We start from the raw sequence: 17,311 nt of genomic DNA, 5'->3' as shown, positions 1-17,311 counted from the left end.
AACAAAATATAAATTTATATATTTTTTTAGATGTAAAAACAATATCAGGGAAGCTTTTTTTAAACGAGCAAACTATTCAAACCTGTGTCCGGGTTAATGTTCATGCAGACAGTCCAACACAACAGGAGGTTTATCTCAGCATGCAGCTCCTGATTGGGCCGGACGTCCCGTCCCGTCCCGCCCCGCCGGCCGGTTTAAAGTTTCCCAGCTCGGCCTCTGATTGGTCCGGGAAGTTTCTCCGGGCCGAATAACTTCACAGCTCCGCGTCTGGAGGCGAGCAGAGGCGGCCGGGATCCTGCGGAGCGCTTCAGGCCGACATGGAGGCTGCCGCGGACAAAACTGCAGCTTCACAGCGGGAGGTTTAAATAATAAGAGCAGGTTTGGGAATAAAAGATAAATATTTTAGCGTCAACTGTGGTTGAAAATGCCTGGATTTGGTCGCTGGAATAACGCAACCTGGATTTTGCTTTTGGGCATTTTTCACTCGTGTTTTTCAAGTTACTCTGAAGACCAGTGCAGCTGGAGAGGAAGGCGAGTATTTATTCAGTTTTATTTATACATTAAATCAGGTGAAAATCAGACATCAGGTGCTTTTGGGTGCAACATGCTGAAAGTTTCCTGCGTGATTAAAATGTTTGGTTGGTTCCGCTGTTTGGTTTGCAGCTTCATCCAGACAACCTTCATGGAGAAAAACGAGCCGTTTTTATTTTTATCGCTTCTGTTTTTCTGAAATCTTTTCAGATCTTCGTGAAGTTTTCTCAAAACTTGATGCCATGATGCGAACTCGAGCCGTTTTCCCACAGATCAGCCACCAGGGGGCGCTTTTCATTATTTTTATCCTTTCCTGTAATTTTTCAGACCTGTATGTTTTTTTTTATTATTTTTCACAAAGTTACTTTAATCTCATCTTGGACGTCGTTAAACAGTTTTACAGTATAACTGTGCAGGGGTGGTTAAAAGAGGGGGGCTCGTGGGGGCCACTGACCATCTGTAAACTCATGGAGAATTTTATATTTTTGTGGTACTATTGTGAAAACAATAGAAATTGATGCTAAACAAAATATTAATTAGTTCTTTTTTAACAGTGCAAAAACGTATATTTGTCTTGTTTCTAGTGTAGATATTTTAGTACACTTGAAATAAGAAAACTAATGTAAAGTAACTTTTAGGTAAGATAAATAACTCTTGAATATAGTTTTAAAAATCACTAAGTTCCACTGGAAGATTTTTTGACTTATAAAATTAAAAATATCTCATTATAAGTGTTAAATAACTATTGACTTAAAACAAGCTCCTGTATCTTGCTGTTACTGTTGAATTAGTTTGTCTTATTTCCAATGTGCTATGATATTTGCAACAGAAACTAGACAAAAATACTTTGAAGGATTTAGTTTTTTTTAGGGGGTAACTTTATAAATACATCCATAAATACAAACACAGCTCCTTAAAACATGACGCAACATAAACAAGTGATTTCTAAAACAGAACTGCCCATAATAACTCAGTTTAATCATGTTTTCAAAGTTTGAAATGTCCTGATGCTCTTGTGCTTTGGTGGTTTTACATGTGGGCAGTTGCCCAGGGCGTCACTGGACCGGTGGGCGGTGGAGTGGGGAGATGTCAGCACCAGATAAAATGGATTTGAAAAACTTTTTTATCGCTCTTTGTATGTAACATGAAATTGGGAAGATGGAGACTATTTTACAAGATCTGCACCAGACTGCAATGCATTTTCACTTCCCACAGATTTCAGAAGCAGATCAGGAAAATAAAAACTTGAGGGGCACACAAGAAAAAAAAAAGTAAAATATATATATTTAGATACTCCCCAGTGGGAGCGCCTCTGCATGTAGATAAATATTAATTTCTAATTTTTTTTTCTGCCCTCAGTGGTTTGTCGCAGCAGCAGGGCAGCGTGGAGCAGATCTCCCTGCACTGCTCTGAGGGAACTCTGGACTGGCTGTACCCCAAGGGGGCGCTGCGCCTCACCCTCACGCCCCGCCTGGCCCCCGTGGCGGCGGCGGGCCCCGGCGGCGGCGTCATCACGGCCTGCGTGAAGCCGTCGGAGCAGTTCCACGGCGCCCAGCTGTACCTGGAGAGGGACGGGCTGCTGGAGCTGCTGGTGGGGGACCGGATGGAGGCGTCGCCCCCGCCCAGGGTCCGCTGCTTCAGCCGCACGCCGGGCGAGAGGCTGGCGCTGTTCCTGCAGGCCACGCCGCATCAGGACATCAGCAGGCGGACCGCCTCCTTTCGCTACGAGCTGCGGGGCGGCTGGATGGCGCGCATGGCGCTGGACTCCAACGCCATCAGCAGAGAAGGCGAGTCAGAGCCAGAAGGTTTCACATTTGACCAGGAGACGACAAAGCTTCGTCGTCACGTAGCCACGTCGTCACGGTAGCCGACGTAGCTCAGCGTTGGCTCAGACACCAACGCTGAGCAAATGGCGAAATGCCCCAAAGCACAGACAAAAAGAAAACAAATCCAACAGAAAACTCTGCAAATAAAAAAATTCTGCAACTACAGGAAACATAGCAAAACAGAAGTCCTCCAGACCACTAGGGGGAGTGTGCAGTAACAAATATGCTAAAGTTGAACCACAGAAAGCTCTCATGTGGCAAATCACTTCTGGTAATTTTGTAGCTGGCAGCCATCTTGGCAGGTATCCGCAACTAACTGTCATGACAGTTACCATGACAACAGTGAACAAGCCACAAGCTACGTACCAGCTCTCGCTTCCTTATTATCTAACTTATAAACAATAAAAGTACATTACAGCTATTACTCAAGTACTCCACTGTGTATTACTATAATAAAAATCACTGATATGTACTGTAGTACTTACTGCCTAACTGGAAAAATTGGCTTTAGCTAGCTGTCAGCTGCTAGCTCAGACCGTCATGTAGCCTTTACATTTGTTAGCTGCCCGTCACCAGAACCTCGTTATTCACCTGACAGGTTCGTACATCTTTTACAAAGCTTATAATTTTGTGTATTTGTATTTGGATAAAGTTTATAGGTCCACAAAATAGTTCAACAGCATGTTAGCATGATAAACATAAAATCAAAATCAAAACCGATTTGTGTCCATTGTTTTCTAAATTAACTGTCAAAAATGATTTCAGAACAAATCAAAAGTGAAGCTCAGTGAAGCTGAGAAACTTCAGGCTGGAAAATATACAAAAATATAATAGTTCAAGAGGAAATCTGAAAAAAGTCAATCCCATATTGATTTTGTATTGATATTATGGATATTTTGAATCGATCCACCCATCTTTGCTCTATGTCTTTGACAGTATTCAGGAAAAGCAGCGTTTTTATGTGGGTAAAACTACTGACTCCAGACGCCCCCTGGTGGTCTGGAGGACTTCCGTTTTGTTTTTGACATTTGTTGCGTTTTCATTTTGCATTAATTCCTGCTCTTGCAGCATTTTGTAACTTTCCTGCTGCATTAGTTCACGTGTTTGTTGGCTGTTTGCACCTGCCGGCTGCTGCAGTCGTACATCAGCTCCCTGCTTGAATCCTGATGGTTGGAGGGAGGAAGCAGCCAAACTTTGCCCAGAGCGAGGCGGAGGAGGAGGGGGCATAAAGGCGCAGTATGTGGGGGCTCTGAGGAGTCCCGAGGCCTCTCAATGAGTATTCTGGGATTACTGTGGTTCCCTAGGCAACGCGGAGGCCTCTGCCCAGCTGAGACGCTCCGCTCCTTTGTTGAACTGCCTCTGTGGGGCAACTCGTCTGCAGGAGCCCCCCAAAAACTCTTATTAGGCTGGAAAAAAGAGGAAGGAATCCCATTTATCAAGACGTTTTCTCTGAAGAGGAGAAACTTTGGGTTGAGTGGGGGGAGAAGTGAACTTTAAAAAAAGTTCAGTCCATTTTCTTCAGTTGGTTTTTATCAATAAATTCAACTAGAGATACAAAAAAGACAACAAAGTGTCTTACCAAGTATTTCTGGTCTAGTTTGAAGTGCAAATGTCTGGGTTCACTTGAAATAAGACAAAACTAGCTTACAAGTAACTTTACAGCAAGAAATGGGAACTTGTTTTAAAGTAAATAATTCCTTAATACTGGAATTATTAAGGAATAATTCCAGTACTGATAACATGGGAAAATGTCTTGCTATAAGTGAAATAATCTGATCAATTTTAAGGAATTACTTAAAACAAGCTCCTATTTCTTAATCAAAAGTTATCTGTATGTTAGTTTTGTTTTACTTCGTGTAGTTAGAAATTAGACTAGACAGGATTTTGTGTTTTTGCAGTGTTTTCTTCATCCGGTTGAGACTTTAAGGTGTGAAGCTCGTTCCCTCTAAAGTGTCGGAGGATTCTCACACCTCAGCGCTCCTCTGGTTTCTCCTCTGGAGCAGCAGTCTGCTTTACAACGGCGCTTCATTTCCTCTGTTGTTGTTTTTGTAGTTTAAGGTTCAGCCAGTCTGACACGTTCCTGTCGGCTCAGATTTGCATGTAGGTGTTTGTTTCACGTTGGCGGTTCGGACTTGTCAACTGACTCTCTGGCTGCTTGTTGTCTCTTCAGATGCCTGCCGGCCGTGCAACGATACCGAGATCCTGATGGCGGTTTGCACCAGCGACTTCGGTAAGTTAACAGGAATTAAACTCCCTGCCCTTAAAGGGGCAGTTCAGCATTTTAGAAGCTGATTTTAGTTTAAGTTTGTTTAAAACTTGTGAAGGAGGAAAAACACCTTAGTTATTTTTTAGCAAAATCTGTTTGATGAATATTTGCTTTAGGCACATTTTCCAAACAGAAGTCACTGATTATTTATACAGGAAATTGAGGTTGGAGGCAGTGCAGCACTAATTATTTTCCTGCGTGAAACACAGAACGGTTAATGGATTTTAGATTAGAGTCTAAGAGTTCATCTATTGCCGGCCTACAAACCGCAGTCTGGGTTCAGGTAGAGTGAACTCTGGTTCAGTCCGAATGCGTATGTGAACGCCAAGCGGACCGGAGGCAGCCCTAAAATCAGGAAGTGGACTACAGCGCAGGGCATTCTGGGTAAATGCAACCAAAACAAACACGCTAGTCTAGTGCTAGCGAGAGAACTTCTCCAACTGCTAAAATATGAGCCACTCTATTTTTGTTACATTTTGTAAAGAAGGAAGTTGCTTTTCAGAGGTTTTCATGTGTTTCCCTCAGTGGTTCTTGGTGCAGCGCCCCCACAGGCCAGGAGGGGAACAGGTTTTCAAAGGGTTTGGTTTTTTTGACAGTGAGAGGAAAGAAAACCGCAGCAGCTCAAAATGTAACAAATGTTGTAATTTTGGTGAAAACACCCAGAATCATGTTTCTCTGCAGTCGTTCGAGGGAACATCCAGTCGGTGGAGGAGGACGAAACGCTGCGCGCCGCCGTGATCAAGGTCAGCGCCACCCGTGTTTTCCGTCAGAAGTACACGCTGTTCACGGGCAGCGGTCGGCTGGCGAGCCGCGGAGAGGTGCGGACGCTGCTGCAGTGCGGCGTCCGACCGGGGCCCGGCAGCTTCCTCTTCACCGGCAGGGTGCACTTCGGCGAGGCCTGGCTGGGCTGCGCGCCGCGCTACAAGGACTTCCAGAGGACTTACTCTGTGGCCAAAGCCGCCCAGCAGATCCCCTGTGAACTTCCCGTAGACTGAGACGCTCGGCTGAGAACCGGGGCGCTGAACGCCACGCCGCCGCCGCCAGCCTCAAAGTGAATCCTCAGCATGACTTCCTGGACTTGGACGAAAGGATTTTAGCTTTGGACGTTTTTTACAAGCGCGTCGTCTGAGGCTCGTCGGTTTAAAACTCAGGAAAACAAGGAAAACTCCCACAGAAATCCCACCCGTTGGTGCGGCTGTGGGCGAAACTCAGAACGTTTTCTTCAGTGTTTTTGGTCGGATGACGTAAGAGTTGTCCTCTTAACGAGGAGGGAGGGCTGGACAATAAATCAATAACGATAAATATCACCACATGGGATCAATACCAACAGAAAACACATCTCATATAATATTCACTGAACTCACTCGCTCTCTGGTTGCCTAGCAACCTGCTGGTAAGGAGGAGTTTCAACTTTCCCCAAACTTCGGTTACCTAGCAACGAGCTGCTGAGTTTCCCCACCGTTCATTATAATAAAATAAGACAACACACGGAGTTAAAACAGGAGAGAGTTTCAGATATTTAAAACATAATCAATAATTATCGATATCGACTGATATGAAACGTTTGCATTGTGATCGTCCGGCCCTACGAGGAGGTTCGATAAAAACCTCATGAAAGGAATCGCGGAAGAATATTTGCACTCAAACGAAGAAGGGAAAATGCTGCAAGCACTGAAAACCAAATGAGAAAACAAAGCAACTATATGTAGCGTAGAAGAGCAACCGAGAATTTAATATATGTACAGATGATGTGAGAGCAGGTCAGGTTGCCATCATGGATTTGAAAAAATGTGTGTTTACTTTCTGCCAGAATAAATAAGTTGGAGATTGGACAAAACAGCCATGTTTTTTTTTAATCAGCTTTTCATAACAGCTGAAATAAATAAAATGAATATCGACGTGTATTAATCCTCTAAAGAAAAATTTAATAGAGATGCACCAACATATCTGGTTTCGCCTGGCTGGCATCTGAAAAATCCAACATTTTTCCAGCCATTGAACACAACCAGGAGCTACCAGGTTTGCTCTTCAGTGTAGAAGCTAATGCTGAGTGAAGAGGACTTAGCATTAGCCACTGTAAGCTCTAGTAAGTAAGGAAAATGTGTTTTCAGCAACATAATGAGTCTTGTTTGTGTTTCATTGAGCCTTTGGAGAGACCTGGACTTTCAGTAGAAAACAGGAAGGCTGAACTCTTTCTGGGGTTTTCGGGAACCAGCTAGAAATGCTAACAGGTTTTTGGAAATTACAGATATTTGTTTCTAAACCTAGAAAGTTTTTAACTACTGAAAATGATTGTGTCTGTTTCAAATAAAGAACCACACAGGCGTATTACTCTATCCAAGCTTTCCCCTCATGAAAACAGCTTTTTTTTATTGTAATTCTTTGTTTCTTTTGGTAATATTTTCACTTTATTGTTGTATTTTTTTCTAAATTATCTTGGTCTTGTCCCAATAAGTTTAACAGGTTTCCAGGTTTCATGTGATCGTAAAAAACCTTCACACCAAATTACTGTAAAATGCTCATACTGCCATTTTTATGATGTAAATTTATGTTAATATCAGACAGAATGTAAATATGTTCATAAGAAATTTTATAAAGAAAGAAACAAAAAAAATATTGTGGATTATTTTTACGTTCTGTTTTGTGCTATTAAAATATCGTCTAAAAAGGAGAAACGTTTTGGATTCTTATTTAACTGAACCGTTCTGCTTTCCTCAAACGTTTCTCAGCCGTAAGTCACTTCAAGTACCGATCAATCAGATTCCTGAAACCCCAGAACAAAACGCCTGCAAGGCAGGAGAGATTTAGGGACTGCTGGGCACTGGGGCGGGCGGAGGGCCGCCGGGGTCACAGGTCGTCTGAAAACAGCAGTTGGAATCCTCTTGTGCTCAGCCTCCTGTTTTCTGGATTCAGGAAGCAATAAATCGCGGCTAAGGGAGCGGCGGACGGGGGGAAGGTGCCACACAGTCGCTCGCCTCATCCTGACCGCATGCACCAAGAAAGAACCGACTTTTCTGCTTTACAGGGATCCAGTTATTTCTAACATTTTATTAGAAAAACAAAACGGTGAAAACACAGTAGAATGTCTAGTTTTTATAAATTAAAGTGAAATAATGACATGTTGTTTATGCTGCAATGCAACGTGGGCAGATTTGCTGTTTTTTATGGAAATGCCAACATGTACGGCAGAGCATAAGGGTAAAGAAAAACATAAAAGAAAAAGAAAATTATGAGAATAAAGTCATAATATTACCAACAAATTATAATATTATGACTTTATTCTCGTAATACCACAGCTCCTCTCGTATCATTTCTACCTTATTCTTGCATTACTATGACTTTATCCTCATAACTTTGTTTTATTGGCCCTGACAGTCTGCTGTACCACCTGAAAGGAGAGCATTTCTGGAAAAAGTTTCTAACTCAGGCTGTTTACCGTTAGCATCGGGATCAAATCATTTTCTCAAATATATTAGAACGGTTTGGTACAAAGACCTAAAGACGCTTCTTGGTCACTTTAAACATCCATTCGTTATCTTTCTAATTTCTTTGATTTCAAGTTAGCTCCTGCTAATTATGCTAACTTCTTCTAAAGCTGTTAGCTCTGGCTAACAGTGTTGGCTCTAGGTAAAATAGTCTTCAGTAGATCAATATCTCCTGTACAATAAACTATCACGTTTGTACATTTATTATCTTGGTTTCACGTCAACTCCTGCTAAAGGCTCATGCAGATGCCTCGTATTTAACGGCTAATAAAACTTTGAGGCAGTTTGTGTTAATCCATGTTAGCCTCCATGACGTTCTTGTGTTTCATTTTTAGGATCGACTAACTGCGTCATCGGTCCAGGCGAAAAAATGGCAACCTCTGTAGCTGAAAAATATAATAAATAAACTATTTTTGGAGTAATTATGAGGTTTTACAAGCTGAACACGTTCTGCTCAGACTGCAGAACATTTTCCAAACCTTTCCAGTAAATTCAGCACCTGTTTCTGCATGTTGCATTAAACTGCACCTCAGTAAAACCTGAGCTTTAATGCGCGCAGTAATGCAGCAGCTGGCAGAGTTTGCACGCCGTTTAAGTTTAAAGCATCACAAAGCGTCCTGGAGGCGGCCGACCTGGACCAGGAGCTGCAGGCAGGGAAACGCCCAGCCATTTATTGTCCCTTTAAAGCATCCTGTGTGTGTGTGTGTGGACACACACCCGTCCAGCCGGACCGAAGCTACTGCTGCAGCCTGATAAGCCAAAACAAAGAGCCTCTGATTGCAGCGCCTCACTAATACAACATGCGACGTTTTGACTGAACTAAACGTCCTGCGTTATTGTCATCTTGTTGAGACTTCCTCCTGAATTTGTCAGGGTTGTCGCAGTTTCACAGATTTGCAGCTTTTTTAAAGAAAAGCTTTTGTTTGCATGTGAAACTTAAGATGCTTATCAGGGTCAATGTTGATAGAAAAAAATGGAAATAAAAAAACATCTGAAATTTTGAGGTTAATTTCAGAAATTTTCTCAAAAACATTAGGACATTTCCAGGTCTGAATAGTAAAAAAAAAAAAAATCCTCAAAAAACGTGGACATTTCTGAATTTGAAAAGTCAAAAATTTGCTTGAAAAAAGTCCGAAATTTTGAGATTGATCTTAAAATTGGCCATTTGCAGTTTTGGTCCTGAATCAAACCGAGACTGTAGGACTATTAGGAAACAAAGAAAAAAAAAATCACAACTTTTCCAGACATTCCGGTCTGTAAAGCTACTGGACACTCTAAGAACAAAATGTCTGGAAAATACTGGCTGTTTAAAGACAAAACGCACTTTCCAGATTTTATTTTTAAAAATGTTTGACAAACCTGTCATTCTTCTATCGCTTCACCACTTTGTTTCAATCTATCACATAAAATCCCAACAAATGTGTGGGATTAATTCGTGACTAATGTGGAAAAAGTTACATTTTTGTCCAATAAATAGAAATAAAAGGCACAGTCCCCTGTCCGATAACCAGAGCATCACTGGAAATAAATGCTCAGGAGTTTTTGGCAGTTTTCTGGAACCATCTGACCCCTTTATAGATTCATTTCCTCCTCCTCCGTGGTGTAAATGATTTAACACACAGCTGAGCTCCTGAAGCCGATCCTTCTGGATCTTTCTCAAGCGGAACTGTCCAGTCATGGTTCCGCCATGTAATCTTTCCCACAGCTCCGTCCACAGCTGCTCGTTTCTGGTCCCGATCCAAAACAGCCATCACGATGCTTTCCCGTTAATCTCTCCCTCTGAGTCAGAAACCACTTTAAGTTTCCGCATCTCTGTTTTTATCTGCTTTTTCTCACCCCATCAGAGCCACTGTGACCAGTTTGGCGCTCAGCTGATCGCAAATTAATGTTTACGTTCGAAAATAGTCACGCATGCGCACAACGCTGGACGGGGAAAAAAGCTTCCGATCCATCTATAGTGAAATCCGTTAATAAAATGAAACTTGTAGATGTTGGTATTAATAACTCAATGCAATGCGCCACAGCAAAGGGAAAGTTAACGCAAGAAACTGTTAAAGAACGACTCAAAACCACTGGTTTTCTATTTTTCGCCATCTCTGTTAGCTACGCTACACTCAGACTCGTTGCCATAGCAACTGACAACAACGTTACTCTTTACATCAGAATTCAACACCAAAAAGCAGAACATTCAGTCCATTACAGTTTTGTTTTCAAGATTGAATTTCAATTTGCGAATATTAATAAGTGATCGCTGTGGTAGATTAGCTACTGCTGCTATGAGCTAAGCAGTGGTTGATTAGCTAATTTAAACATCTGAGTTACCGATGATTTGCCAGAGTTGGTGTGTGAGTCGCCTTTTTTTCTGAACCAAAAGTCACTGAATTCCACAGCACATCTACATGTTCAAATTCTCATAGTCAAGCTAGCATAGCTGACCTACTTCCCTCTCCTTCGCTATTTTTAAACAAAATGAAAACATATAACACTAGTTGGAAATTAGTAGCAATGCCCCTTTTTCTTTGATATCTCAGATGTACATTTAACAGTTATTGTGTTGACAACTTGACAGCTAAAACTAATGGTAGTTGTTATTAAGGTGTTAATTTATTAATAATTGCAAAATAAACAAGAAGCCTGAAAACATAAAACCGTAACAGACTGGATGTCCGGTTTACGTTATTTGGGCTTGATGCTCCTGATGCACTTGAACTGGACCGTTGAGCTGTTGTCAGCTTGTTGCCATAGCAACAGGTGTCTGTGCAGCTGACAAAGAAAAGAGTGAGGAAAAAATAAAAACTTGAGTGATTTTGATTTGTTTTTCAGAATTATTTTCTATATTTTTGTGTTCGATGAACAATAAAACCTGGACTGAGTGCTTTGTTCGCCCGTAGAAAGTCACGATCGTCATAAAATATTTCATAAAGTATTTAGCAAAATGTCTCTTACAGCAGCAATTATGTAAAATTAAATTAATTGTCCAATATAGAAAAGTAATTTGATGAGTCCTCTTTAGCAACTTTAAAGAACCGACAGAAGCCAAACTGTTAGTTTACGTATCAAAACATCTGCAGTTTCCACAGCTTTAGTTAAAATTTTATAGAAACTGAACAAGAAGCAAAGACACATTAAATCCCAACTAAATACATTGGAGTTTGTGATTGTAATGTGAAACAAGAGAAAAGTTAAAGGTTTCCAGCGCATGGTGTGTAATTGTGTCTCCAGTTAGCAAAGTGGCGATGGGAGAAAATGAGACATTCAGCTCGGAAGTGTGAGGGGTCCTACGGTGGCCTGGAGGGGTCAGAGGTGGGCAGGAGAACGAGCCCAAAAGCACGTTTACGGGCCGCGTTATCCCTCTGAAGAGCTGCAGGGAGGAGAGCCTTTGTTCCTCAAGAGCCTGCAGATGGCTGTAATCCCCTCCAAAATGCGCAGCGAGGATCCATCAGGGCCCGGCTGGAGCACCAACCGGGCCAATCAACGAGCTTCGCTTCGTTTCCCGCCAAAAACACAATAACTGCAGAGCAGGAGAGAAACGAGATCCTCTCCAGATTTATTGGACATGACGGTAAATAAACATACTAACTTTGGAAAAAATATAGACGTAAAATCAAGGATAAGGGCGGTCATTTATCATATTATTTATCATGATAAATTTCTTATTCTGATTTATTGTCACAATAAATTCCAATAAATGATGTTTAAAGCTGGTAAAATGACACATAGACCTAAAAAAATAATAAATAGCTACCTGTTATCACAACACAGCCACCAAATATCGTGGTAAGTTCATACTGATGATCTCCAAGGTTAGAAAAGAGGAACCTAACATCTCTGCAGATCCCACACATGCTGGACACCAACTGTTTAGACTTTTACTTTTAACATACAGTTAGAAATGCTTCTCACATGTGGAAAACATTTAAAGAGCAACTAACCTCCTGTGAAAGCTTAGCTCCGCCCACAAACCTTTTTTTTTATTCCGAAGTGGGCGGAGCCAAACGTTCACGGAGAGGCGTGGCCACGCACGTAGTGGGACTGACTTTTTCACATTTCACTCTGGAAGTTAGAAGCTGCAAATTTGCAAGAGAAAAATCTGAAATTATGAAACTAATCTCACAAATTTCCTAGTTTTGACTTTTGAAACTCAGGAAATTTCATACAAATTTGTTTTTTTCAAGCAAATTTGTGACTTTTCTCACTCAGAAAATTTCTGAGCTAAATATTAAAATGTCTGTAATTTCTTTCTAGCAAATTTTTTGACTTTTAAAACTAAAATATTTTCTTATTTTGTAGAAAATTTCTTGAATTTTTTGGTGGAAATGTACTCCTTTTTTCTATCTACAGTGGGCCTAACACTCTGGTACCTGAGTGTATGTAAACATGTGACTGAAATGTGACAAACAAGACAAAACAAATGTGCAACAAAACTGGAAGTGATTTGAAATAAGTAAAAGTCTAAAATGATCCTGGGCCGTTTTCTGCTGAATCGTTTGTTGAAGTGAATCGTCTTCCTGCAGCAGAGGGATGTGAGGCAGCAGCGCTAAGTAGCTAACCCAGAGGAAGCTGCCTGTTGTGAAGTGCTGACAGCCCGGCGGCGTGTTTATATCCCCCGCAGCGTGCGGCGGCCCGGCCGCTGCTGCTGCCCGTCTGATGTGTCAGCGGCTCGCCCCGCGCTCTGCGCCCCTTCCAGGGAACATGCTGGAATTCTCCCCCAATTAAGACCGGGATTATCCGGGTCCAGTGTGGGAACCGGCAGAGTGTGGGAAAGGCTGGTCCCTCCTCCCTCACTGTAACTACTCCTCCTCTGTCTTCCTCTCACAACAGTTACCTCTTTCTTTCTTCCAACTGCATTTCGTTGCACTGCAAAAACACAAAATCTTACCAAGTATTTTTGCTCGTTTCCAACACTTGAAATAAGACAAAACTAAATTAACATTTGAGCAAGAAATAGAAGTTTGTTTAAAGTCAATAATTTCTTAGTATTCATGAAAAAGTTCTAGTTTATTGACAAATTATTTAAACTTATAACATGAAGTTTTCTCGTTTTAAGTTCTGCCAGTGGAAGTAGCACATTTTTATCATTAAGGAATTATGTACTAAAATCAACAGCATATTATTGGCTGAAAAGTTACTTATAACTTAGTTTTGTGTTATTTGACGGAAGACATTTGCACTAGAAACTGGTCTAAAATAATTGGTAGGATTTTGTGTTTTTGCAGTGTAATTTTATATTTGTGGCATTATGCAACCCGACCCGCCTCCCAGAATCTCAGGTCCCCACCCTGGTTTGGTTCCTGGATGTTTTCTGAAGGCCCCACCGGTCCCTGAAGGCCCCGCCAGTCCCTGAAGGCCCCACCGGTCCCTGAAGGCCCCCATCAGTCCCTGAAGGCCCCCATCAGTCCCTGAAGGCCCCGCCGGTCCCTGAAGACCCCCATCAGTCCCTGAAGGCCCCCATCAGTCCCTGAAGGCCCCGCCGGTCCCTGAAGGCCCCCATCAGTCCCTGAAGGCCCCCATCAGTCCCTGAAGGCCCCGCCGGTCCCTGAAGACCCCCATCAGTCCCTGAAGGCCCCCATCAGTCCCTGAAGGCCCCGCCGGTCCCTGAAGACCCCCATCAGTCCCTGAAGGCCCCGCCGGTCCCTGAAGACCCTCATCAGTCCCTGAAGGCCCCGCCGGTCCCTGAAGACCCCCATCAGTCCCTGAAGGCCCCGCCGGTCCCTGAAGACCCCCATCAGTCCCTGAAGGCCCCGCCGGTCCCTGAAGGCCTCTTCACTCTGACAGCTGACAAACCAAACAGGACACGGGTTTTAATTCCTGAATTATTTAAAAACTTTACAGCTCAATCTGATGTTTCAAGATCACCGGAATCGTTTCCAGTAGGGCAGATTAATCGTGATTAATTGATGACTGAAATAATTGTCACTTTATTAATGGCTAATGGGAGTATACAGACTCAAAAAAGGCCATTTACTTAAAGAACAACACAGACAGGACAGCAATTTAGACAAAACTTTACAAAAATATTAACTTTTTTGAATTTAAGATGTATATAAAATCATATGTAAATCTTGTGTAACCAGAACTCGTTCCATATTTTTACACTGCAAAAACTAAATTGTATCAAGTATTTTTCTTTTACTTTCCCAAGTAAGTTTCTAATTCTAGTACCTTAGTAAAGTGAGACAAAACTAACTTACAAGTAACTTTTCAGCAAGATCATATATTATCTTGTTTTAAGTAAAAAGTTACAGTTTCACTTTCATATTCTTCATATAAATGTCGTATAAGTGGAATAATCTGCCTGTGGAACTAGAATTTCGTTGCTAGGTAACGGCTGGACTTGCCTGGGGTTGCTAGGTAACGGAGCCAGTAGAACCTAAACTTTTTCATCAATATTAAGGAGTTATTTACTTAAAACAAAGTATAAGTTAGTCGTGTCTTATTAAGACGTCTCAAATAAAAACTAGACCAAAAGTAGTTGGTAAGATTTAGAGTTTTTTGCAGTTTTAGCTTCACCTGGTTTAAATTCAGTAAAAAAATAATAAAAATCTCTGATTTGCATCCAGTTATTAGGCGAAAACTAAATTTCTGCTTTAATAAATCAAACATGTCGATGATATGAGTTTGTTTTGTAGCTGCAGATGCCTCCTTTGCTGCAAATAATCATTCACTAAATGCTGTCATTGCATTTATTTCTTATTTACAACAGGAATTTGCTTATTAAAGTATTTCTAAGTGGTTAAATGAGAAATATGCAGAATGTGAATTTTTTAATCCAAATTAATGATCAGAATAATCAAGTTTCAGCCCTGTTTTCCACATTTCTTCCAGTTTTCCCACAGATCCCTCTCACACACACGCTTGTCCTTCCAATTACAGTCCAACTATTCAGAGAATCCCCCCGATTTCACACACACACATGCACACACACACGCACACACACAGGCAGCTCTCATTAAGCTTGTATCAATTAAGCATCAGCCTCCTGAGACAAAGGCATGTCGATGCGCGGCCCATCGCCGGCCGTGTGAGGAACTTCCTCTGTTCCTCCAAACCAAACTATCAGTTTTTATCCTCGACTTTCCAACAGAAAAACTAATTTACAAAGCTAAAAAACTACAGACTGGAGCTTCAGGGAGAGCTAAAATGTTTCAAGATGTTAGAGTTTCTCTGCATGTCAGCAGCAACCTTTGTTAGCGTTAGCTTAGTCTGCAAGCTAATGCTAACAGGTGAAGCTAAATCTCCGGGGCTGGTAAATCTACACAGTCAAAAACTAACTAACAGCAATTATTTGGGTTATTTAGTTTGTCATAAAAGAAAGAAACTGGAGTTTATTTTTAAAAGTCGTGTTCCAAGCTGTTCATTTATTCATAATTGTCAGTTTCGAATTAAATGCATAATTAGAAAACTAAATATTTAGCAGTAGGGAAGACATTTAATTTGAAATTGAATATTCAACTAAATATTTAGTTTAAAATGAAATAATTATCTTCATATCCTGAAACTAATGATTTTGCTTGGTAACTAAATACCTTCAAACCAACTAAAAACTAAATATTTAGTTCAAAGCCAAATATTTAGGTATTGTATGGAATGTTTAGCTAAACATTTAGTTAGCAGACTAAACATTTTGCAAGCCGGGTAAATATCCTCAAACTAAATAATTAGTTGGCTAATTGAATATTTCGTTAAACTAAATATATAGCAAACAGGTTAAATATCAAACTAAATATTTAGGTTGAAGCTAAATAAGCTTATATCAGAAAGCTAGTTAAATACTTACCTAGTTATTTAACTAAATATTTAGTTTAACTAAATGTCTGACTTCCCATGACGTGAAATATTTAGTCCTGCCACAATAACAAATTTTACTTGATGATAAATTATTATTATAAACAATAACATTGTTATTCTGAGACCATTTTCAATTAATATAATGATAATAACAGAATAATATTGCAAATATACCCAAATAAAGATAAAAAAACACCCATTGAGTTCTAAAGAATATTTAACACTGGATCTGGAAAACATTTAAAATATTCAAAGTAAACAAAACAACTGAAACAAGAATAATTAAAATGGATTATAGACTCAATAACCAAAATAGTATTTTAGAAAATAATAGACAAAGTGGTTCAAATATCTGCACTTTGTGCCACTTTTGCCTGTTTTCTCAGTCTATTATTTTTCTCAAAATGCTTTAATATCCTCCGATATTAAAGGGGAGGATCGACAAAATTATTGCTGTGCTCATTTTAGTTCATCATGCGATTAATTGATTTATTGCTTGTTGTGGCAGAATATTACGACAGTAAGAGCCTCCAGGGGTTGAGTGAGTAAAGTTTCCAGGGTTTTTGTGTTTCCTGCAGGCCCACTGCGCCCTGAAGCTGCCCCAGTTTCTCAGAGATTATTCATCATTTCCCGTTTAAATGACTGTTGCCGTTTCATTTTTACTGATTATTCATGTTTGGGTGGAAAAGCTGCTGCAGTCCAGAGCAGCTCTGCAGTTCTGACGGAGCCACAATCATTCGGTTACATGATGAAGACGGGCAACAGTTGCTTCCCATTAAAATAACCACACATGACATCACCAACCATGACGGATCGAGCTTCTCCCCACTCCTTCAGCGATAACATCACTGTAATTTCCACATGGGAGAAAATCTTTTTTATTGTGCTTAGCCGGTCGCGGAATGCAGTTTTGTGGTTTAGGATCCATATTTACATGATAATAGTGACCACCTACTGGGCAAATACCAAGAAGCCAACAGTTGAAAAACGCCTCGGGGTTTAAGAGAAGCTGGCAGTTTGCCTTGAAGGCCAGCTGTGCAACGTTTCAGCTTCTAATCATTATTAATCTGCAGACAGTAGAGTTTCTTCACATAGATCTGCAAACATCTCATTTCTTCTTCTGGGGCTGAACGACAGGAAAACAACCTTATTTTGTTTCTCTTATGAAAAATAACTGAAATTATTGCAGTATGTTAGCGGTAGCCTCATCTATCTTAAGTCATAATTCAAACTTAAGACTTTTTAAGTCCATGATGAATGAAATTTAAGACCAAAATCTACACAGAACTACAATCATCAGCCAACTGCTGATAAATTTGCACTTACCCATGATAGATACAAGAAAGCTAGTTAGCTAGAAAGAGTATTAGCAGCTAGTAAGCGGTAGCCTGAACCATCTTAAGTCATAAGTCTCA

At 40.8% G+C, this 17,311-nt stretch overlaps 1 protein-coding gene across 1 annotated transcript; it reads left to right on the top strand.

Moving 5' to 3' along the window:
• The first annotated feature begins 245 nt into the window (after positions 1–245).
• On the top strand, positions 246–7,298 carry metrn (meteorin, glial cell differentiation regulator). The gene is made up of 4 exons (XM_015007075.2): positions 246–531; positions 1,891–2,318; positions 4,528–4,587; positions 5,305–7,298. Exons 1-4 carry the CDS (start codon positions 425–427, stop codon positions 5,616–5,618), a joined length of 909 nt encoding a protein of 302 aa, XP_014862561.2. The 5' UTR covers positions 246–424; the 3' UTR covers positions 5,619–7,298.
• Positions 7,299–17,311: the final 10,013 nt, after the last annotated feature.

This window comes from Poecilia mexicana, unplaced genomic scaffold, assembly GCF_051168715.1.
Source record: "Poecilia mexicana isolate PSO_F unplaced genomic scaffold, ASM5116871v1 scaffold_19, whole genome shotgun sequence".
Taxonomy (NCBI): domain Eukaryota; kingdom Metazoa; phylum Chordata; class Actinopteri; order Cyprinodontiformes; family Poeciliidae; genus Poecilia; species Poecilia mexicana.
This window is presented reverse-complemented; position numbering and strand designations above follow the sequence as displayed.

Bases quoted from the DNA above. Each gene is read 5' to 3' on its own strand.
- metrn (XM_015007075.2), top strand. From the start codon at position 425: ATGCCTGGATTTGGTCGCTGGAATAACGCAACCTGGATTTTGCTTTTG. The intron at 2,319-4,527 runs GCGAGTCAGAGC...TTGTCTCTTCAG, and splicing joins CAACGCCATCAGCAGAGAAG to ATGCCTGCCGGCCGTGCAAC. The intron at 4,588-5,304 runs GTAAGTTAACAG...GTTTCTCTGCAG, and splicing joins GGTTTGCACCAGCGACTTCG to TCGTTCGAGGGAACATCCAG.